Below are 23,325 nucleotides of genomic sequence, written 5' to 3' on the forward strand. Positions count from 1 at the left end.
GGCCTCAAACTCAGGAATCTGCCTGCCTCTGCCTCCCAAGTGCTGGGATTAAAGGCGTGTGCCACCACCGCCAGGCTCGGCCCCTCCTTCTTACTTTTACAATTCCAGAGCAAGGGATGACTTTCTCCTCAATGATTGTAAGTAACTTTTCCATACAATTTTTACAGTTCACCAAATGTTCTCACAAGTTATATACATGATTCATGTGAGAAATGGGCAGGAATGGGCACCAGGTAAAACAGGCTTATTTTTCTTTTTTTTAGGCTCTCCCTCTATAGCATTGGATGATGTAGAGCTCTCTATGTAGAACAAGTTAGCCTTCAACTCACAGAGATCCACCTGCCTCTGCTTCTCTTCTAAGACACGTGCCACTACACCTGGCACAGCCATTTCTCCGATAGGGAATCTTCTACTAGGAACCATGTGTGCTAGTTTGACTCCTGCATTCTCCTTCATACCTGTGTATCAAAGACATTGTTCAACATGATTCCATACTGATGAGACAGGCAATCAGAGAGCCAGCGACAATCGTGGATAACCTAGGGGGTCAGCAGAGGGGACAGAGTTATCAGACCCTGGCCACTAACCTCATTACCCTAGGAGTCAGCAACTACACTCACCTTTAAGATTCTCTTGTCTTCTAAGATCATTTTAAGTCCATTGTTGAAAGCACGACTTCCCAGAAGGAAAATATCAAACAAGTAAACTCGGCTGTTTGTGGCCACCTACAACAGATGCCACCACAGGATGAGGACCAAGCAGAGGGCAGGGTATAAGGACAGACCAGAGCAGGGGAGCTAAGGTCCAAAAATACAGGACACAGATGAAAATGCCAACCATCCTCACTGTTATGCTGGTAGTAGACATTCAAATGATACTTAGGAAAAACAACTTTATTTTATTTGTTTTTTTTTTTGTTTTTTCAAGTCAGAGTTTTTCTGTGTAGCCTTAGCTGTCCTGGAACTCACACTGTAGACCAGGCTGGCTTCCAACGCAGAGATCCACCTGCCTCTGCCTCCTGAGTGCTGGGATTAAAGACTTGTACCTTCACTTCAAGGCTTACACACACACACACACACACACACACACACACACACAGAGACTGGGTTTATTACTGGAAACTAGGCTAGACTAGCTAGCAGCCTAGGACCCGCCTGTTTCTGCCTTCTACTGGGATTACAAGTACATTATTCCATACAGGGATGGGTTTAGAATTCAGGTCCTAACAACTGAACTATCACCCCAACCCTTAAACACAACATTGACTAAAAGTAGATGTGCCTTTATCACTCCCTGTTCTTGGGTGGGGGGCATCTGTGCTGAAGACAGGAATACAGCAACTGAGAAGACAACAGGAAAAATCACTGAAGGCCTAGGAGATGGCTGAGGTGGTAGAGGTGCTTGCCACCAACCCTGAGAGCCAGAGCTCAATCTGACAGATGCACATGGCAGAAGGGACTGAGCCCTGCAAACTGTCCTCTGACCTATACACACACACTGTGGCACATCCATATTGCCCTACCTCCAAATACATAAATTTAATATTTTTTACTTTAATTTATTTTTTAATATATTATGTACATGAATGTTTTGCCTCTTTATGTCTGTGTTCCACATGCATGCCTGGTATCCTCTAAGTTCAAATGTGGCCACTGGATTTCCTGCAACTGAAGTTACAAGTAGTTGTTAGCTGCCCTGGGGTTGGTGAGAATTAACCAGATTCTTCTGCAAGAACAGTAAGAGCTCTTTTTTTTTTTTAAAGATTTATTTTATTTGTTTTATGTGTATGAGTACCCCGTAGCAGTACAGATGGCTGTGAGCCATCATGTGTGTGGCTGCTGGGAATTGAAATCAGGACCTCTGCCAGCCCTGCTTGATCCGGCTCCTCTCACTCCAGCGTAATTCACTGTAGCTGTCTTCAGACATACCAGAAGAGGGCATCAGATCTCATTATGGGTGGTTGTGATCCACCATATGGTTGCTGGGATCCGAACTCAGGACCTTCGGAAGAGCAGTCAGTGCTCTTACCCTCTGAGCCATCTCACCAGCCCCAGTAAGAGCTCTTAACCCTCGATCTATTTCTCCAATCCCCACTGGCCTTCTTTTTTAAAAGAGCAACTGAGTAATGGAAGAATGGATATTCCAAGGGCTCAGGTTATATGTAGCTCGGTGAAAGAGTGTGTATTTAGGATGTACAAGGCTCTAGGTTCAACCCCCAGTATTTCCAGGAAAGAAAAAAAAATCAATAATGGACATAAATAAGTTATAGTAGTGGCACACGCTTAACTCTCTGGAGGCAGAAGCAGGCAGATCTCTGAGTTCAAGGCCAGCCTGGTCTACAAAGTGAGTTCTAGGATAATATGTATATACATATATATACATATACACACATATATATGCACACACATATATACATATATGTATATGTGTGTATAAATTTATATCTATATGTGCATATACATATATATGTATAGACATACACATATACATCCCACATTGAACACTTAGGAATTGGATATAGGAGGAATGGGGACTCATAGTCTGGCAGGTACACGAGTTCAAGGGCAGTGTAGGCTATCTAAAACCATGCCAGAAACAAGACCAAAGAAAATATTTTAGTTAAAAAAAAGTCTTTTGCCGGGCAGTGGTGGCGCACGCCTTTAATCCCAGCACTCCAGAGGCAGAGGCAGGCGGATTTCTGAGTTCTGAGTTCGAGGCCAGCCTGGTCTATGGAGTGAGTTCCAGGATAGCCAGAGCTACACAGAGAAACCCGGTCTCGAAAAACCAAAAAAAAAAAAAAATCTTTTACCTGAAGCCAACAGAGTTTCCCATGGCGACATACATTAGCTCCTTCGGCAGCAACACTTAGGACACTCTGCTTCTTGATGTGGAGCATCTGTTAAGAAAAGGAACACACCTTTAGTCCCAGTCAGAGGCAAGCAGATCTTTGAGTTTGAGGACAACCGGGTTTACATAGTGAGTTCTAGGACAGCCAGGGCTACATAAAGAAATCCTGTCTCAAACAAACACAAAAGAAAGGGAATGATTTGGAGGAATAGATGCCTTTTATGATACTGTGATGCTAACAACCACACTCTGACAAGTGATAAACACTGGGTTTGGGGAAGGGTTGAGAAAGGGTCTCATACCTCAGGCTGATCTCCAACTAAGCTAAAGAACCCAAGCTGGTCTTATCCTCCTGATTGTCTGTTTCTAACTCCCAAAGTGCTGGGATCATAAGAATGTAGCAAACACCCAGCTTAGATCGTTTGTGTGTGTGTGTGTGTGTGTGTGTGTGTGAACATTCTCTTGTGAGTATATTTGTATACCAGCATGTGAGGACAGAGATCCATGCCTGGTGTCTTCCCCAGTCACTTCTCACCTTACATTTTTGAAGACAGGTTCTCAGTGAATATAGAGCTCACTGGTTTGGTTAGAATAGCTGTCCAGCAGCTCCAGGAATCTGCCCATCTGTGCCCTTTCAGCAGTGAGGGTATAGAGGCACATGCTCTCTTTTTTTTGTTTTTTGTTTTTTTTTAACCTAGGTGCTGGAATCCTAATTTAAGCCTTCACACTTGTACAGCAAGTATTTTGCTGACTAAGGCATCTTTCCAGTTCTGGGCCCCCCACCCTCTTCCCAAGACAGGGGTTTTTGTTTTGTTTTGTTTTGTTTTAGACCAGGCTGGCCTTAAACTCACAGAGATCCTGCCTCTGTCTCCCAAGTGCTGGGATTAAAGGTGTGTGTGCCACCAAATGGCATTTTTTTCCATCATTTTAAATTTACTATTTATATGTAAATTGACTAACACAAGCCAGTTTGCTTCATGTATACATGTAAATCACCACTGAACACACTTGCTCCTCAGCAAGTCTTAGCAGAAGTATAAACACATAAGTGAAAGGAAAATCACTTACACCTGAGATGCTAATGAGAAGAACGTGCTAAAAGTCAGTTCTCCTTTCAAAGACATGTATATGTCAGGCCCAGTGGCATCCGTCTGTCTTCCCAGCCACTCTGGAAGCTAAGGCAGGACTGAGGTGGAGGACAGGCTGAGATTATTATGGAGACTTTGTCTCTGAATCAATAACAAATTAAAGTGAGCCCTGCACATCTAATTATAAGTTTATATCCAACACAAGACTCTCCTGAAATCCATCTGAACATGAGGACAGTTATTTCCTTTCTCCAAATTCATTGAGGTAATACCTAAACACCCTCTGGAGCAGTCCTTTGAAAATGCTGAGTCAGGGGCTAGGTGTGGTGAGATACTCCTGAAATCTGAGAGAGATGGAGACAGAAGGATCAGGAGTTCTAGGTCAAACTCAGCTACACAGGAAGTTTAAGGCTGCATGGGGTACATGAGACCCAGTCGCAAAATCCAACTGCTCTCCCTAAGGTCAGCAGCCTGGTACGGTGGGGCACACCTATAATCTTATTCTGGAGGGGCTGAGGTGAGCAGATCTGTGCTCAGGGCTAGCTAGAGGCACTCTCAGAAACAAGTAAATAAGGCAATGGCGATAGCTCAGTGGGAAAAAGTCTTGCCTTACAAGCCTGATGACCTCAGGTAGTTCTAGGCTACCCTGGGCTAGCTCTGGCTGAGCAGACCTGATGATCCGGGTTTGATATCAAAAAGATTGATGCAGTACTGCACATCTGTAAATCAAGCATTCCTCCTGTGTGAGAGCCTAAGCGTTCCTACTGTGCGATGGGTGATAGAGACAGGATAACCTCACAGAAGCTTTGGGTCAGCTACCCTGAAGCGCACAGTACAGTAACAGAAACAAGAAAGAGACTGCTTCAAATAGTGAGGAGGACGTGACTCCTGAAGGATGTCTGCTGACCTCTACATCCATGTCATTGCACTCATGCCTAAGCATACATAGATACAAAAGTACATACATACATAGACATATGTGTATGCATAAATAAAATTAAATTTAAAAAAAAAAAAGCCACCAAAGCATCCGGTGAGATGGTTCAGTGGTTGAAGACTGGCTCCTCTTACAGAGGACCTGGGTTTGATTTCTTGTACCCACATGGCCACTTACAACCAAGTTCCAGAGAGTCTGATGATGTAACAGGGCCCCAGATTTAGTAGGTCCCAAGACCTTAGGACAACTGATTCATGGTGGAAGTACTATTATTAGGCTGTAAAACTCAGTATGTAGTCAGCAGCACTTGCCCAAACTAAAACACAGGTCTAATCCATCAAAGTCCATAGTTAGTCCATAGCAAGTTTCTAAATGTACTAGCCTTGCTTTTTTGGCTTCTGTAGTTCAACTCGAGACATAGTTTTTGTGCTTAAATGCTCATCTTGGATCCTGAACACCTAGTGTTAAGTCACAGCTGGCTAACAAAGACTTGCTATTGGCTTAAGCCCATGTTGGAGCAGTCTTTTTTGGTGAATACCCTACAACAGTGCCCTTTCCTGGATTCCACATACACGATATGAATATAATGCACAAACACACTTGTAAATAGAACACCCAAAATACTCTGCTACTAGGGAAAACATCAAGATCTTCAAATCAACTTGTAAGACACAGACAGGCTAGCTATACAGACCACAGTGGGAAGGATTGATGGTACTTACCGCTGCCCCAAACTTCTGCTGGAACTGATCGATGACTGTATATGTCACCTCCTCTTCCTCTACAAGAGAAGGATGACATTGAATGTACCTGTCTTCTTTGACAAAAGAATGGCCCTCCTGTTAATTGTAGACATACTCAAACTACACAGCATCCATTTGACTGATCTTGCCTGTTCAAGTCAAAGTACTTTAAAAAGATATTTCATAACAAAAAGTAACAGTGTAACGTAAATGAGTCCTGGAAAAGGAACAGTACCCACATGGTTGGAGTTCTCTAAATCTTGCTAATCATTAATATTAATTTTTCTGAGACAGGGTACATGTAGTTTAGGTTAGCTCTGAACTCACTAAATAGTTGAGGATGCCCTTGAACTTCTGATCTTCCTGTCTCTACTTCCCCAGTGTACCACCACATCTAATGATAACTGGGCTAGAGCCGAGGTCATGGTCATTGTTAATGTAAGGCAAGCATCCTACAAACTGAGCTACATCCCTAGACCCTAACTTAATATTTCTTATTCTGGGGTTGTCTTGATTATGGGTATTATTAGATTGCTCTGAAGAGACACCATGATCAACCCAACTCTTATAAAAGAAAGCATTCAATTGGATGTTTGCCTAGAGTTTGAGAAGGTTTGGCCATCATCATCATGTCAGGGAGCAGACAGCCATAGTGCTGAAGCAGTAGCTGAGAATCTACATAATCCACAGGCAACGGGCAGAGTAGCATGGGCTTTTGAAATCTGGAAGTCCAAAGGGTACACACCCCCTCCAACAAGGCCACACATCCTAATCTTTCCAACCAGTTTAACTGGGAACTAAGTATGCACACATATGAGACTCCTGGGGTCTTTCTCACTCCAACAGGCAGTTTGGTTTCCAGCACCTGTATTGAGCAGCTCACACCAGCCTGGAACACTAGTTCCAGTGGATTTGATCCTTTTCTGGATTTCATGGGCAGTTTCACTCCTGTACATATAGATACACACACAGACACACATAACACAAATTTAAAAATAACCTTGTTAAAAAAAATAACCTTGTTTTAAAAAGATTTATTTTGCCAGGGCTATACAGAGAAACCCTGTCTTGAAAACAAAAACAAAAAACAAAAAACAAAAAACCAACCCCCTCCCCCATGAGAAAAGTGATTTATTTTCGCCTGTTCAAGATAATTCAGTTAGTTTAAAGACTTGGCAGCAGGTGACATGAATTTAATCCCCAGGAAGGTGAGAACTAACTTTTCCAATTTGTCCTCTGACTTTCACAAAAGAGCCAAGGCACTCACTCCCTCCCCAGTCCTTTACTTCCTAATGTCTAACACTGTGTGGTGCAAATGCCACGATGCTAATGGACAACTGTAAGGGGCAACCCTCCTCTTCTTCTGCACTTCTACAGGCTTTCTGGTTGACTTCAGCTGGTGTACTGGCTGGTTTTGTGTGTCAACTTGACACAGGCTGGAGTTATCACAGAGAAGGGAGTTTCAGTTGGGGAAGTGCCTCCATGAGATCCAGCTGTGGGGCATTTTCTCAATTAGTGATCAAGGGGATAGGGCCCCTTGTGGGTGGTGCCATCCCTGGGCTGGAGGTCTTGGGTTCTATAAGAGAGCAGGAGAAGCAAGCCAGTAAGGAACATCGCTCCATGGCCTCTGCATCAGCTCCTGCTTTCTGACCTGCTTGAGTTCCAGTCCTGACTTCCTTGGTGATAAACAGCAATGTGGAAGTAAGCCAAATAAACCCTTTCCTCTCCAACTTGCCTCATGGTCATGATGTTTGTGCAGGAATAGAAACCCTGACTAAGACAGTTGGTCTCAAGGTTTCTTTTTTTTCTTTTTCTTTTTTTCTTTTTTAAAGATTCATTTATTATATGTAAGTACACTGTAGCTGTTTTCAGACACACCAGAAGAGGGCATCCAATCTCTTTATGGATGATTGTGAGCCACCATGTGGTTGCTGAGATTTGAACTCAGGACCTTTGACAGAACCTTAAGTGCTACTAACCACTGAGCCATCTCTCCAGCTCTAGTCTCAAGGTTTCAAAGATTATTTATTGGTTGACTCCTGAAGGTCTCTCTCCATTTCAGACTTCTCTAGGCTATGTTTTTTATTTTTGGAGACAGGGTTTCATTATGTAGCCTATGTTGTTCTCAGCTTACAATCTTCCCAGCAATACACCACCTGAGTGCTAGCATCCTGAGCAAGTTGATTAAAATGGAAGGTTACAGTGGATTTTAATGTCCGCTACAAATTAGAATCATCCGAGTAGGGAGCCTCACCAAACTGTCTTTATTGCCTTGACTGATGTCGGAAGGCCCACCCAACTGTGTGTGGGATCTTCTGGTAGCGGCCCAGATAAAACAGTATGTCAGAAGGGAGATTACTGTGTCTTCTGCTGGCTTGGTTTTCCCTCCTGCTTCCAAGTTAATTCACTCTGTTGTTGCTGCTGCTTCTCCCTTCATTGATATCAGAAGCAACATCTTCAAGTTCCCATTATGGACTAGGGACAAGAGGCTCTCCAGGGGCCTTCTGGGCTTCCAGCACCAGACTGAGACTACTGAAGCACCCTGCCTTGTTACACTGTGTAACTAGCATCTGTTCACTTCCATCTGTCTCACTTCCACGGCAGTGAGACACAGCCATTGTGGGACTTCTCCAACTGTGGAGGTATTTACTCAAGGACCCAGTAACTAAGGGTTCTCAACTAACTTCTCAGGAGTGACTTAGCTGTTGTTACTAATTGAACACATTCTCTCTCTCTCATCCCATTGCTTCTGTTCCTCTAGAAAACACTGACTAATACACAAAACTGTTAAGGTCTCCAAAATCTTTTCTTTGTTTATTTACTTTATGTATGTAAGTACACTGTCACTGTCTCCAGACACATCAGAAGAGGGCATCAGACCCCATTACAGATGGTTTTGAGCCTCCATATGGTTACTGGAGATTGAACTCAGGACCTCTGGAAGAGCAGTCAGTGCTCTTAACCACTGAGCCATCTCTCCAGTTCCTCCAAAACCTTTCTACATATAGTTTTTCTCTTCTTAGTTTACACAGTGCCATACTTGCCCTACAATCATCTTAGATTCCTTTCTCCTCTCATCCGCATCTATCTAAGTTGTCAGGTATCCATGTGCTCCACTTTACCACATCTAGGCACAGCATTTCCTCTCTACACTACTGCCATCATTCTTTAGAATTGGCTCTTTGACCACCTCATGCATGTGATGACACACACACATATCCACATACACAAATAAATATAGCTGAAATAAAAAAAAAAAAAAACAACCCAAGTCAGGGTGGTGGGGCGCCAGCCTAGGCTACAGATCAAGTGCCAGGACAGCAGGGTTACTTACACCTATGACCCCTAACTATGAAGATGATAAGGTAAAGAGTACTGTAAATTTGAGACAAAACCAAGATGATTTTAATTTTAATGTCCTCCTATTCACCCATGTTTTATCTTTGTCTTGTTCTAAGTACACATACTGCAGTGATATCACCTCCAAAAAATATAATCTCGTCACAAAGCTAGCTAGATTTCTTTCTTTATGCTGTTGGTTGTTTTTCTGGTTGTTGTTGTTTTTGTTTTGAAAAAAATGTTCTCTTTGTAGCCCAGGCTGACCTCAGTCTCAAAATCCTTCTGCCTCAGAGTCTCTCAGTAATGGGATTACAGGTGTACACCACCAAACACTTTATTATTATTTTTCTAATGAAAAACCAAAACAAACAAACAAAAAAAGCTCTTCAGTACTTTGCCTCCTTTCTCCCTTCGGAGTCCTCATCCCTTTAAGGATCTATGAACTTTTCAGTCACCACCAATCCCACCTCATTGCCTATACCTTCTTTCGCTGGTGTACTGTTCTCCTAGCTGATGCTTTGAGATCTTGGCAAGTCTTCCTCTAGAGACTTTACCTTTTTTCTTTTCTCAGCAGGTGCTGTGTCTCATGCCTATAATCTCAGCCCGTAGGGCTCAAGCATGACTGCTGAGAGGCTGAGGCTGGCTCTGGCTACTGAATACACTCTGGGCTATAGCAGCGAGACCCTACTACAAAACAGCAAAATCCAACCAATTTAAAAATTGGGCATGGTAGCAGGTAGATCTCTGTGAGTTCAAGGCCAGTGTGGTTTACAGGAGTGAGTTCCAGGACATCTAGAGCTACACAGTGAAACCTTATCTCAAACCAAACCAAACCAAAACAAACCAAAACAACAACAACAAAACCCACCAGCAACCAGCAACCAACCAGCCAACCAACTACCAACCAACCAACCAACCAACCAAACACAAAACCCTGGAGAGGTGGCACCTTTTTAAGTCCTGTCCCTTGGAGCTGGAAGGCAGTCTGGACTGCATAAGCAGCAGCAGCCTGGCAGTCAGCTCTATCCACAACTAGACTGTGACTCAAAACAAACAAACAAACATCGGTTCCCAGGCCATCCAAACAGCTCAGGGCTTTCCCTTCTTTAGGACTTTATGCATGTTACTACTTCTGTAATTCCTGCCCTAGACACTCAAAAACTTTGAAGACACATGATCCATATGCTTATTGTCCTGTTATTTCCTAGCATTTGGTAGAAAAGTACTAGCATTCTATATATTTTACTCATTTTTTTCTATTTTCCCTCCTCCTCTTCTTCTTCCTCCTCCTCCTCCTCTTTTTCTTCTTTGGAGACAGATTCTCATTTACCCTAGGCTGTCCTCAAGCTTTTTTGTAGCTATGGCTATCCATGAATTTACCCTAGGCTGTCCTCAAAGCAGCTATGTAGCCATGGCCATCCTTGAACTCTTGATCCTCTGCCTCCACTCTTGGTGGTGGGATCCCAGGAGCTTCAGCACCACACCGATCTCCCACTCCTTCACTTCTCTTATTTAGTATCTCTCGTTCAGAGCTCAGTGGGGTAGCACCCCAGTCCCAGCATGCAGTATGCACACCCATGTCAACTACACATGTACTTGATACTTATCTTAATTCACATTTTTTTTAAAGATTTATTTTATGTATATGTGTACACTGTAGCTGTCTTCATGCATACCAGAGGAGAACATCATTACAGATGGTTGTGAGCCACCATGTGGTTGCTGGGAATTGAATTCATGACCTCTGGAAGAGGAGCTGGTTCTCTTAACCGCTGAGCAATCTCTCCAGCCCCGCTTATTTCACAATTTTTATTGTGAGCCACAATAAAAATCTTCTGGCATGCTCAGAGTCCCAGCACTCACCTGACGGGCAGTACTTGAGGTCACTGAGGAGAGAGCTGGTTGGCACCTCTGGAGGACGTGAAGCAGGCTCACAGACACTTAAGTCTTCGTTTTTCACTTTCTCCACTTTCTCCATTCCAGCTCTTTCTGTATTTACGCTATCCTTACAAAAAAAGATCATATTCAGGTGAACTGTCCTTTGTTACTGATGCCATCTCCCTACTTGTTAACAGCGAGGACACTATACTGCTTGCACTCATGGCTTGAGTGCTATCTAGAGACCACCACACTGGCCTGCTTGGTTTTATTTCCTTAGCCCACTTGAGAAGTAAGCAGCTGGTGCTCAATCTTTTTTCTCTAATGTGCTCACTTGGAAAATGTCAAAGTGAAGAAAACTCTGATAATACCTAACAGAGTACGCCTTTTCTCCTGATGCACCTTCTGCTTCATCCATTAGTTCCACTGAAAAACAAAGATTTTCAACAGTTTCCAGCTGGAAAGCCACACCCACTCCATCCCACACACCATACTCAACTGAATGCTATAAACAGGGACTGAAAGTGAACCATTAGTCACAGAGCCTTTTAGTGGCCAGTAACAGATAAAGAAATTGGGGTTTAAAGCCTACAGATTCCTAACATTGTGTCCTCAGGTTCCTGGTCACGCAGCATGGCGTTCTCAGGTTCCTGGTCACACAGCAGGGTCAGGAACTTTCCTCTGCCCTTTTTTGTCTTTTTTTTTTTTTTAAGCTCCATGATGCCGATGTGTACTTTCACTGATTCTACAGTTTCTTTTTTATTTATATTTTTGTTATTTTTGAGACAGGATCTCTATCACATATCTATGGCTGGACTCATAGAAATCTGCTTGCCTCTATTTCTGTGTCCCATGTGCTATGATCAAAGGCATCAAAGGCATCAAAGGTGTGTGTGTGTGTGTGTATGTGTGTAGAGGGTGTGTCTATATGTGGTCATATATGTGTTTATGTGTGCAAAAAAGCACATATCCACAAAGAAGCCATTGGGGGATGCATATCTGGCCCCTACATAATGTAGGCAAAACACCTGTACACATAAAATTTTTAAAAATTAAAGTTAAATAAAATTACATAAATACAGGCTGGGACTATGGCATACAACTTTAGTCCCAGCTCTCAGGAAGCAGAGGCAGGAAGATCTCTGTGCTTGGGGCTGTCTAAATCTATATAGCAAGCTCCTATACATCAATGCTATGACCTAGTTCATATATACAGTACTGAAGACAAGACAAATTTCATTTTCTTTCAAATACCTGAATGAAGCAGAGAAGTGAGTTTCCTATGGCAGATTCCAATTGGCATTGAGGGAACACAAAACTTACCATTCAAAATCTCATGCCCGAAAAACATTTTCACTCCTGGGATGCTCCGGCCTGACTCTACATTCTTCACTGTGATGGAAAACAACTCAACTGTTTAATAACATACTATTTCCCCCCAAAATGTAAGAAACTGTGAAGGCTCTTAAAATTACTGAAATATAAGTTTTATAAAAACATTTCTTTCTCAAAGTTCAGAGTCAGTTAAACTACAAAGCTACACTGTACAACTGAGTAATAGAATAAACCTCAGAATGTTCTAAAGAAACCAAAAACAAAACCAAAATAAACAAATAGAAAACTTTTAAAGATCTAGGTGTGGTGCTACAGGCCTTTGAATCCAGCATTAGGGAAGCAGAGCCAGGCAGATCTCTTGAGTTCAAGGCTAGCTTGGTCTATACAGCAAGTGCCAGGCCAGCCATGTCTACACAATGAGACCATGCCAAAAGGGAAAAAAAAACGTCAAGAAAAAAATCCCCAATTGCTGGGACCAGAGCCTGTATCCCTGCACCTGGGCTAGGTGGCACAGTGGCTTGAACTTCATGTTGTATGTTAGGCAAGCAGTCTACCAACTGAGCCACATCCCTAGCCCTGGTTTGGGTTTTGGACACAGGTTTTCATGTATTCCAGGCTGGCCTCAAACTCAGTTACGTAGGTGAGACTGGCCATAAATTCCTGACTTCTGGACTTCTTTTGACCTGAGACAAACTAATCCTTTACATCAGTGATTTTCCCCCCTCTGTTGAAGCCAAAAGCAATTTCAATAGCAAGATTATTTTTAATTATTCCTACAAACAAAAATTAACCAATTTCTCCAATTTTTAAAACTGTATGTTGAAAATTACCACCATAGGGCTGGAGAGGTGCTTAGCATTTAGGAGCACTGAGTGTTCTTCCAGAGGAGCAGGGTTTGATACCTAGCATCTATGTAACAACTCCAGTTCCTGAGAATGCTATGTCCTCTTCTGGCCCCTGTGGGCATACACATGGCATGCAGATGAAACACCCAGACACATTAAATATATAAATACTGAAAGAAGAAAATTTCCACTATAATGCCAATGAAAATACAGAAGTGAGGACTACAGGCAGCCATGTTGCTCCGCTGGGGACTAGCAATCTGACATTCTTCCACTGCCTTCTTTAAATAGGAACAACACTACTTTTCCAGCTCCTACACTGCCCACAATCAACCCCTACACTCAGCCACTAATCTCTTGAGGAGGAGGGGAACATGACGAAGGAGAGTCAAACCGTTTTTCAGGACAACAATCTTGTTCAGATCTACATGCTGGAGCACGCCCTCAAAGACGCCAGACACCAGGGTGAGCTTCACCCTTCTCCACAAAATCTGGTTGAGGAAATGGTAGTCACTGCTGGGATCCATGCTTTTTTATTCCAGAAGCAGTCTTCAAAGAATCTTCCTTGAGCATCCAGACACTTGGAAATTAACAAAGAGATGAATATTTTAAAAAGAGTACTTTGATCCTAGTATGGTGATGTACACCTTTAATCCTAGAAGACAGATGTGAGGGCATCTCTGTGAATTCCATAGCTCTGTCTACACAGCAAGCTTCAGGCCAGCCAGGGAGGCCCTCTCAAAAACAAACAAACAAACAAAATTTTGAAAGTTTGGTTGCTTAGCTTTTCTCCAAATTTTTCTTTTTCTTTTGTTTGTTTTGAGACAGGGTTTCTCTGTATAGTGCTGGAACTTGCTCTGAAAGCCAGGCTGGCCTCAAACTCAGAGGTCTACCTGCCTTTGCCTCCCGAGTGCTTGGATGGAAGGTGTGTCCCAGCACTGCTGCCCAGCTTATATTTCTCCACATTTCTAAAGCAGTGATCTTCAACCTTTGGGATGAGGGTGTCAAATGACCCTTTCACAGAGGTCACAGGTCAGATATCCTGTATAAATATATATATATATATATATATATATATATATATATATATATATATATATATATATATATACACATATATATACACACATATATATACACACATATATATACACACATATATATGTATATATATATTTACATTATAATTCATAACACTATCAAAATCACAGTTATGAAGTAGCAACGAAAGTAATTTTATGTTGGGGGGGCGGGCAGTAACCACATGGGGAGCTGTATTAAAGGACCACAGCTCCAGGAAAGTAGAGAACCACTTCCCTGAGGGATAAGAGGAATAGTTTGGTTTTGTTCATCACTTGAAATTGCTAAGAATAACACAGCAAATACAATTTTATTTTATTTTATTGTTTCCTTTTTTTTCAAGACAGGGTTTCTCTATGTTAGCCTTGGCTGTCCTGGAACTCACTCTGTAGACCAGGCTGGCCTTGAACTCAGAAATCCGCCTGCCTCTGCCTCCCAAGTGCTGGGCTTAAAGGCATGCGCCACCACTGCCCGGCTACAATTTTATTTTTATATGTACAGGTGTTTTATATGTATATGTTTTGCCTCCATGTATGTCTGTGCACATTAGTTTAATGCCTGAGGAAGCCAGAAGGGGGCGCCAGATCCCCCTGAAACTGGGGTTACTTTTGGGAACAAAAGCCTTGTCTTGGACAAGAGTTTGTTATTAAGTTCTGATCTATCTCTCTAACCCCACAATTTTAATTCATATGTAGGGAACTTAAAATTATAGGGCTATGGGCAAGGTAAGCTTTTTTGTTTATAAAATGGACATGGTTAGTGAATTATGTGGAAAAGAAGAGGCAGAAAGATTGTAGAAGCCAGAGGGGATAGATGACATCAAGGAAACTGCCTTCCAGAGACAGTGGGAATGAGGAACATTTGAGCTCATATGGCAGCGTGCACAGGGCCTGTGCAGGTCCAAGCCAGCTGGGGTGCAGTCTTTAGAGGGAAGTAGACAACCTCCCATCACTGACTCTGATTGACAACTGCTCACAAAGGGAAAACCAGTCTCTCCTGTGAAGTCTCACTGGGTATGCAAACTGAATTTAAGGGCAGGTCCCATGCCCAGCAGCAGACAGCCTACAGGAAATAAACTCAACAGTACTTTTGGACACATTTTGTCTCATATTGCTTTATCTGGGGCTTTTTTTTTTTTAACCTTACTAGACTTTTGCTTGTATATTCTGGTTTCCAATTTTGTGTTTTTATGTGTGTTATTTGAGTGTATATATGTTTCTCCTGCTTTTTGTTTGTATGTTATATTCTGGATTATTTGCTCATTTTTTTATAAGATTTATTTATTTATTATATGTAAGTACATTGTTGCTGTCTTCAGACACACCAGAAGAGGGTGTCCGATCTCATTACAGATGGTTGTGAGCCAGCATGTGATTGCTGGGATTTGAACTCAGGACCTCTGGAAGAGCAGTCAGTGCTCTTAACCGCTGAGCCATCTCTCTAGCTCTATTATTGTGATTTTGAAGCAAGATCTCACTGTGTAGCCTTGGCTGGCCTGGAACTCTTTGTAGATTAGATTGGCCTTGAACTCACAGGGAGTGCTTTAAAGTGCTGGGATTAAAGGCTTGTGCCATAATGCTGGGTTAACTATTACTACTACTACTGTTGTAGTTTTGTATGCATTGGTATTTTATTTGTATGTATGCCTATGCACTACATGGATGCAGTTCCCTTGAGGCCAGGAGGAACTGAAGTTATAAATAGTGTGAGCCATCAAATGAGTAGCCGGAACTGAACCCAAGTTCTCTGAAGAGCAGTCTCTAGCTCCAGTATTCTAAAGCTCTCTAGTGTAATACTGAAATTTTGGCCTGCCATGCTGGTGTTCACCTTTAATCCCAGGACTCTCAGAGGTAGGGGGCAGATATAGGAAGATCTCTGTGAGTGGGAGGCCAGCCTGGTCTCCCTACTGGACCGTCTCAAGGATAGGACTACATAGAGAGATCCTCTTTTTGTTGTTTTTCTTCCTTTCCTTTTTTGGTTTGTTGAGGCAAGGATTTTCTGTGTAATCTTGGACCTCACTCTGTAGACCAGGCTGGCCTCCAACTCACAGAGATCCACCTGCCTCTGCTTCCCCAGTGTGCTGAGATTAAAGGCTCTCAGCTGGGTGGTCCTCTCTATTTTACAGTATCATATAGAACAATTCTGTTTTTTTTTTTTTTTTAAAGATTTATTTATTATTATGTGTGAGTACACTGTAGCTGTCTTCAGATGCACCAGAAGAGGGTGTCCGATCTCATTACGGGTGGTTGTGAGCCACCATGTGGTTGCTGGGATTTGAACTCAGGACCTTCAGAAGAGGGGTCAGTGCTCTTAACCGCTGAGCCATCTCTCCAGCCCAGAACAATTCTGTTTTAAGGATGTTGCTGTATTCAGAAGCTCAGACAGATTTTTTTCTATGATCATTAAATTCTGAAAGCTGATTGAGTTTATTCCATTAGGAAATAATGGAATAGATTGAAGCGTCAAACTTCAATCTAAAAGTATATAATAGTGGTGAAGTAATGAGCCTCGTTAAGCCAGGAAGTAAAAAGGTATGGAGCATTATATTACTTTTCCAGTGTAAGGATTCCTGAGGTCTTAGGACTGCCAGGCAAGCATTTCACCACTGAACTACACCCCAGCTATATTTATATACTTTAAGGTAGGATTCCCAAACATGAGGATACTTGCAGCAACCAGAACCCAATCTACAGTTAAGCAAACAACAGAGTCCTATCACTCTCTTCCATTCCTTTGCGACAGGGTTTATTGCTGAGGTTGGAGTCAAGACTGGGCCAACTAGGGCCAGTGCTAGGGTTACAGGTTTGTGTATGGGCATGTCCAGCTTCCTAAGTGGGTGCTGGGATCTGAATTCAGACCTCTTTACACTGAGCCATCTTTCCAGTCCTGTGACATAGATAGACTCACATCTGTAAGACTAGAATTTTCAAAATTGAAAATGAATTCAAGCCGGGCAGTGGTGGCACATGCCTTTAATCCTAGCATTTGGGAGGCAGAGGCAGGCGGATTTCTGAGTTCGAGGCCAGCCTGGTCTACAGAGTGAGTTCCAGGACAGCCAGGGCTACACAGAGAAACCCTGTCTTGAAAAAAACCAAAAAAAAAAAAAAAAAAAAAAAAAAAAAAAAAAAAAAAAAAAAAAAAAAAAAAAAAAAAAAAAAAAAAAGAAAATGAATTCAAAATGAAATGCTTGGGAAGTAAGAAAGTTGAAGATAGGCTAAATGGGCTCAGCAGTTAGGGTGGCTTTCTGTTCTTCCAGAGAACCTAAGTTTGGTATTTTCCAGCACCCACTTGGTGGCTCACAAGCCCTCTAACTCCAGCTCCAGGGATAGGATGCCCTCTTCTAGCCTCCACTGGTGAGAATACCACACACGCACACACCCCTACCTCTCACTTAACACATACACACAAATACTATTCTTAAAGGTTACAATAAATCATTAAAAAAAAAAAAAGAAAATTTTGCTACTCTTTGTGTTTAGACAGGGTTTCCCAAGTAGCCCTGGCTGGCCTGGAATGCCCCATCTAGGTCATGCCAGCCTTGAACTTCCAAAGGTAACTTTTGCCTATGCTTCCTCAGTGCTGCAATTATAGACATTAGGTACCAGGTCTAAGGTAGGGTTTAACTGAATACATCCCTCAAGATTTAGATTAAAAATTAGGAAGGAAAAAAAAAGGTCAAGTGAAGAGATGAACTTCCAGGCTGACTGAGAATGGCGTTATGTATACATCTGACATCAAGATTTCCATACCACAGTTATGATCTCAATGGGTAAGTCAACCGGAGTTAATTAGGAAAACAACTGTGTTAGACTAGAAATTTAGTGGGCAGGGAGGCCTGGGGGCACTCAGGCTGAGTTGCAATGGCCTACGTGATTTAAGAAAGGTGCTAGGATATTTAGGTACTAAGCTGGTTCTAAACAAAAGAGTGAAGGGACCAGACACGTGAGGCCACAAGAAAACTAAGGCTTCACTCGAGAGGGTGTACACTAACGTGCGGCTTTTAACTTTTTCCATCAGCACGAACAAAATACCAGAAGAATAAAATGCACCTGGCTTTGATCTCAGCCCTTGGAAGGCAGAGGCAGGTGGATCTCTGTCAAGTTAGAGGCCAGCCTGCTCTACATAGTGAGTTCCAGGTCAGCCAGGGCTACACAGAGAACCTGTCTCAAACAAAAGAAAAAAAAGAATAAAATGCAGGACCTGGATTGGATGTCAGTTTAAGTCTGTAATCCCAGCCTTTTAAGAGGCTGAGACCAGTCAGGGCTCCTCTGGAAAAAAGAATCATTTCTCCACTTCTAGAAAGGGTTTTATGGGCTCAGGCTGTCCTGAGCATAAACTCCTAATTCTTCCACAAGTGGCAAAAAAATACCTTTAAACAGGATTTCTCAATATTGCCTAGGCTGGGCTCAACTTGCAAGTTTTCTGCTTTCACCTAACAACTGCTGGCTTACGGTTTAAAAATCCTAATTTTTTTTGTTTTGTTTTGTTTTGTTTTTCGAGACAGGGTTTTTCTGCGTAGCCTTGGCTGTCCTGGAGCTCACTCTGTAAACCAGGCTAGCCTCGAACTCAGAAATCCGCCTGCCTCTGCCCCCCCAAGTGCTGGGATTAAAGGCGTGCGCCACCATCACCCCCTAATTTTTTTTTAAAGATTTATTATTATAGCTAAGTACACTGTAGCTGTCTTCAGACGCACCAGAAAAGGGCGTCAGATCTCATTACAGGTGGTTGTGAGCCACCATGTGGTTGCTGGGATTTGAACTCAGGACCTTCGGAAGAGCAGTCAGTGCTCTTACCCGCTGAGCCATCTCTCCAGTCCCCCAAAATCCTAATTTTTAAAACAAGAAAAAAAAATCCAAATAAATAAACGACCGTTCATGCTCTATTCACAATCTCTCTCTCACCTTCAGGGTCCTCGGTCCCCACAGCAAAAGAGTTGGGAAATTCCGACTTTAATTCTAGTCAAATGGTGAGTTCCTTAATCTGAAGAGACCACTATTTTTTAAAAAAAATTAAAAAAATGAAAAATAAATCTGGGAGTTATCTCCAGCACAGCTTGGACACAAAAAAGTTCTCAACGCCAACCTCTGAACCGCAGAGCCGACCACGCCCTCGCCCTAGAGGCGAATTACTAGCGTTTCCGGAGGAGCCAATCAGCGTGCGGCCTCGAGCCGGCTCCCAGCGCCCCCTGCGGCCGGGGTAGAGAGAGCAGAAAAGATGCAGCCAATAGCCGCGCAAGCCCCAGGCGGCTCCCAGCGCCCTCTGCGGCCGGGGGAAGGAATGCAGAAACGATGCAGTCGATAGGCATGCGGGGGTCAAGGCGGCTCCCAACGCCCTATTCTAACGACCAGGGTAGTGAGAGTGGGAGGGGGAGGAGGAGAGGAGAAAGGAGGGAGAGAAATGAGAATCCCTTCTTCGGTTTTTCCCTCACGGATTCGTTTCTCCCCTGAACCCCTTGTCGCCATGAGGGTGAGATTCTCGGTGCTTGAGTCCCGTGAGTCCTGCTGGCTACTCTAGTGAGTTTGCCTCTGGTTTGTCTGGAAACCGTGGGAAGGCCGCACTGCCCTTTTAAGCGTAGTCCCTAGCGTCCACAGCGGTATCGCCGCTTTAAGGCCGGCGACTGCCCTGGTTCCGGGGGCGGGGCCTGCCTCCCTTTGGACTCCCGCAGCCGCCGGGCTGATTCATTCCGGGCTCGAGAGCCAAGCTTTGACGTTAGCGCCTGCGCAGGGCGCGGCCTCGCTCCCGATTGGCTGGTGTCGGGCTGCCCTCCCCCGCGCGCCACCCCTTGTTTCCCTCCCCGGGCCGCAAGAGAAACAGTGCCCTCTCCCTTCTTGACCCCTGGCCCTTCCCTCCCTCCTTCCCTCCTGCTGCCGCTGCTCCTGGCGCTGCCGCTCCCGGAGGAGCTCCCGTCACGGTGATGGGGTCTCGGGCCTCCACGTTACTGCGGGACGAAGAGCTCGAGGAGATCAAGAAGGAGACTGGCTGTGAGTTCGGGTTGGGGGTGGGAAGGCGGCCCGGCGCCTTCGTCTGGCCTCAGTATTGACAGCGGTCATCGCTGAGGGCTTAGTCTGGGGTGCGGTGACTTTGTTGGGATGGTCCCATGCAGCCTCTGGTACTTTGGGTCACCGAAGGCTAGAATACCCGTGCGTTCATCTGTAGCTTCTTGGAGCCGGGATGTGGTTCCTCTGGTGCTGTCTTGCCTCAAAAACCCGGAATCTCAATTCAGCAACCGAGTACAGACACCACCACTCCACTCTTGCCCATGGAAGTCCGCGCATTTTCTTCCTTTATCGTTCCTCTTACAGAAGCATCCTGAACAGTAGATAAAGCAGTAGCAGATCCAGGAAATCTGAATGGTTCCCGGAGAAAACGTTATACATCCTAGTGAGGTTTCTGAGCAAGGAGCTAAAACTACTAAAATCACACACAGGGAAAAACTCAGCAAAGAAGATCATAGAGTAAGGCTTGTGACCGGGAACTGAAGACCTCTAAGCAATCGAGAGTCCAAAAACCTGAGTGAGGCTTTTTAATCTGAACCGTTGGAGAAAAACCACCGGTATAGTGATCGAGGTTTTAAAGACACAGTGAAGATATTTGTCCTATTTTCATATATTGGTATCTGCTGTGTTGCTGTACTTTATGCAGTTGATATTGAAATTGGATGTACTCCAAAATCTGAATTCGTACCAGGAACAGATTTTTTTTTTTCAAATATACCCTTTCTTTCTTGTTAACCTGAAGAAAGGAGCAACAGGGCTTTAGGAATTAAGAAGAACAGAAAACACTGCCATACCTTTGAAAAGCCCTTGATAATTGTATTGCTACAATGCTTTCTCAGTGATCCTTTGTGGCTCTCTTTGATTTTCGTATGCTGTGTCTTCATGGTACCTGTCTTTGATGATAATTTGAGCAAATAACACAATGACAGATAGTACCAAGGAGTACAGGGAACTACAGAATTCTCTAGGAATGAGTCCTTGGGTAAATTAAAAGTTGTCCTGGCTGTCTGACAAGTTAAACTTTCTAGAGTATTCGGGTTGGAAGAGATGTGATCTAGCCCCACAAAAGTCACGTTGCTTTGCTATTAACCCCTTACTAACATGTGGCCAATTTTGAGTGAATGACAGAGAATACTTAGCTTTTTATAGCTTTTGTTTGGTCACTCACATTTAAAGACATTTCACAACTTCATTCTGTGAGTAGAAATATACACAGTTGGATTCAGCAAGCATTTACCTCTGACCCCACTTGTAAATGTAATGACTTCTTTCTTTCTTTCTTTTTCTTTTTCTTTTTTTTTTTGGCTTTTCGAGACAGGGTTTCTCTGTATAGCCCTGGCTATCCTGGAACTCACTCTGTAGACCAGGCTGGCCTCGAACTCAGAAATCCGCCTGCCTCTGCCTCTGGAGTGCTGGGATTAAAGGCGTTCGCCACCACTGCCCGGCTGACTTCTTTCTGTTTATGTTTAACACAGAGTCATGTCAGGGGGAAGTATAGTGAGTATGGGACAATATTGTTTTGTTTTGTTTTTTCTTTTTTGATAGAAGATCTTAGCTTGTAGCCCAGACTTGCTTAGAATTCACTATATAAACTGGGCCTGGTGGTGCCCACACCTTTAATCCCAGCACTCCAGAGGCAGAAGAACCAGCCTATTCTACATAACAGGCTCCATGATAGCCAGAGGGAAACTGTCATAAAAAAACAAAACAAGACAAACAGAAAAATTCACTACTCAGGACAGTCCTGCTTCAGCCTCCCAAGTGCTGGGTTTATGAGTATGAGCCATTGTGCTTAATTGGGGAAAGGCTCTTTTCTCTTCAAAATGAATGGAGCATGATGTCATTCCAATTTCATTAGTCTTCCTTGTAGGACTGAGCTGTGTTACCTTTTGACTCATGAACAAACCTAGGTGATCATGAAAGAATCCTGGTTGCCCAAGAGTAGTTCAAGTATGAGAAAGATTCCCTAAATTCCCAGCAAAGCCAGTGTATATATTGATTGGGAAAACCTAAAGAAGCAAACACTGAGTTTTCGCAGTGCCTGTTTAATATTATGCTAGGTGTTGAGAGCAGATGGTAACAATACACCCACAACTTGGCCAGGGAGATAAGCCAGAGACGAGTTGTGATTAGCATCAGGGCATAAGGCAGCTAAAACCCTACAGCACCCACCTTCAGAATTTAAGGAAGAAGGTCTGTGACATGGCTTTGTGGGATACAGGAATTGGGTCTTGATCCATGAATGGATTAATTTTTGATAAATTAACATAGGGTGTTTGAGTGGCTTTCAGCAACTGTTACCCCCACTTAGCCACAACGTCATTCCTCTACCATAGGGATTGAGCCATCAGTGTATCTAGGTAGTACCAATCAACAGGGATTTGTTTCTTCTTCTTCTTCTTCTCCTTCTTCTTCTTCTTCTTCTTCTTCTTCTTCTTCTTCTTCTCCTTCTTCTTCTTCTTCTTCTTCTTCTTCTTCTTCTTCTTCTTCTTCTTCTTCTTCTTCTTCTTCTTCTTCTTCTCTTCTTCCTCCTCCTCCTGCCCTTCCTCCTCTTCCTCTTCCTCCTTCCCTTTCTTCCTCTTCCTTCCCCTCCTCTTCTTTCTCCTCTTCCTCCTTCTCTTCCTTCTCCTTCCTTCTTTCTTTTCTTCTTTTTTCTCCTTCTTTGACAGGAACTTGTGTAGCCCAGAGTGGCTTTAAATTTGAGATCCTATTGCTTTAGCCTCCCAAGGACAGGGAGTACAGATGTGTTCAATACTCCCAAAATGCCTTTGATCCTACTACTAGGGAGACAGAGGCAGGTAAGCAGATCTCTTGAGTTCAAGGCCAGTCCGGTCTACAGAGCAAGTTCCAGGATAGTCAGGGTTACACAGAGAAGCTCTGTGTGTAAAAAAACTGTGTGTGTGTGTGTGTGTGTACACTCATTTACTCACACACAAGGGCAATGTAGCTGCTATTTAATACTTAACCACTAAAGACTAGGAAAAGTAATTCTGAGTAAGAACACAACTTTTACCATCTGTAAAATGAAATTAGTAATAATAACTTACATTTTAGAATTCTTACCCTAAAAAATAAAAAAAGTTCCTTAGAATGCTGCTGATATTACTGTCATGTAGTTACCAGCCATTCGTTTTTTTTAATTTCCAGTAGTTTTACTTTATTTCTGGCTTTTTGAGATAAGATCTCAAATTCTATGTCATCCTGGTTGTCCTGGAGCTTGTTTTGTAGGCCAGGCTG

General features: G+C 43.2%; 2 protein-coding genes across 4 annotated transcripts in view; one reads left to right on the forward strand and one right to left on the reverse strand.

Annotated features, from left to right (window-relative positions):
* Positions 1 to 19,758, reverse strand: part of Exd1 (exonuclease 3'-5' domain containing 1) — a 29,780-nt gene extending 10,022 nt beyond the window's left edge. The window contains exons 1-9 of one of the 3 annotated variants that reach the window (XM_031371520.1): positions 18,994 to 19,758; positions 13,407 to 13,592; positions 12,156 to 12,224; positions 11,204 to 11,258; positions 10,818 to 10,954; positions 5,595 to 5,653; positions 2,810 to 2,896; positions 621 to 725; positions 459 to 539 (exon numbers count right to left, since the gene is read on the reverse strand). In XM_031371520.1, the coding sequence (XP_031227380.1) occupies positions 459 to 539; positions 621 to 725; positions 2,810 to 2,896; positions 5,595 to 5,653; positions 10,818 to 10,954; positions 11,204 to 11,258; positions 12,156 to 12,224; positions 13,407 to 13,539 (726 nt within the window). In that variant the 5' untranslated portion in view covers positions 13,540 to 13,592; positions 18,994 to 19,758. Of the gene's footprint in view, positions 1 to 458; positions 540 to 620; positions 726 to 2,809; positions 2,897 to 5,594; positions 5,654 to 10,817; positions 10,960 to 11,203; positions 11,259 to 12,155; positions 12,225 to 13,406; positions 13,593 to 18,993 lie in introns of those variants that run through there. The other 2 variants (XM_031371521.1, XM_031371523.1) reach the window with 2 other exon arrangements.
* The window catches only part of Chp1 (calcineurin like EF-hand protein 1), a 36,536-nt gene continuing 32,610 nt past the window's right edge, over positions 19,400 to 23,325 (forward strand). The window contains exon 1 of the mRNA XM_031371524.1: positions 19,400 to 20,073. Coding sequence (XP_031227384.1) covers positions 20,007 to 20,073 — 67 coding nt within the window. The 5' untranslated portion in view covers positions 19,400 to 20,006. The remainder of the gene's footprint in view (positions 20,074 to 23,325) is intronic.

The sequence above is a fragment of the Mastomys coucha genome, unplaced genomic scaffold, assembly GCF_008632895.1.
Source record: "Mastomys coucha isolate ucsf_1 unplaced genomic scaffold, UCSF_Mcou_1 pScaffold15, whole genome shotgun sequence".
Taxonomy (NCBI): Eukaryota; Metazoa; Chordata; class Mammalia; order Rodentia; family Muridae; genus Mastomys; species Mastomys coucha.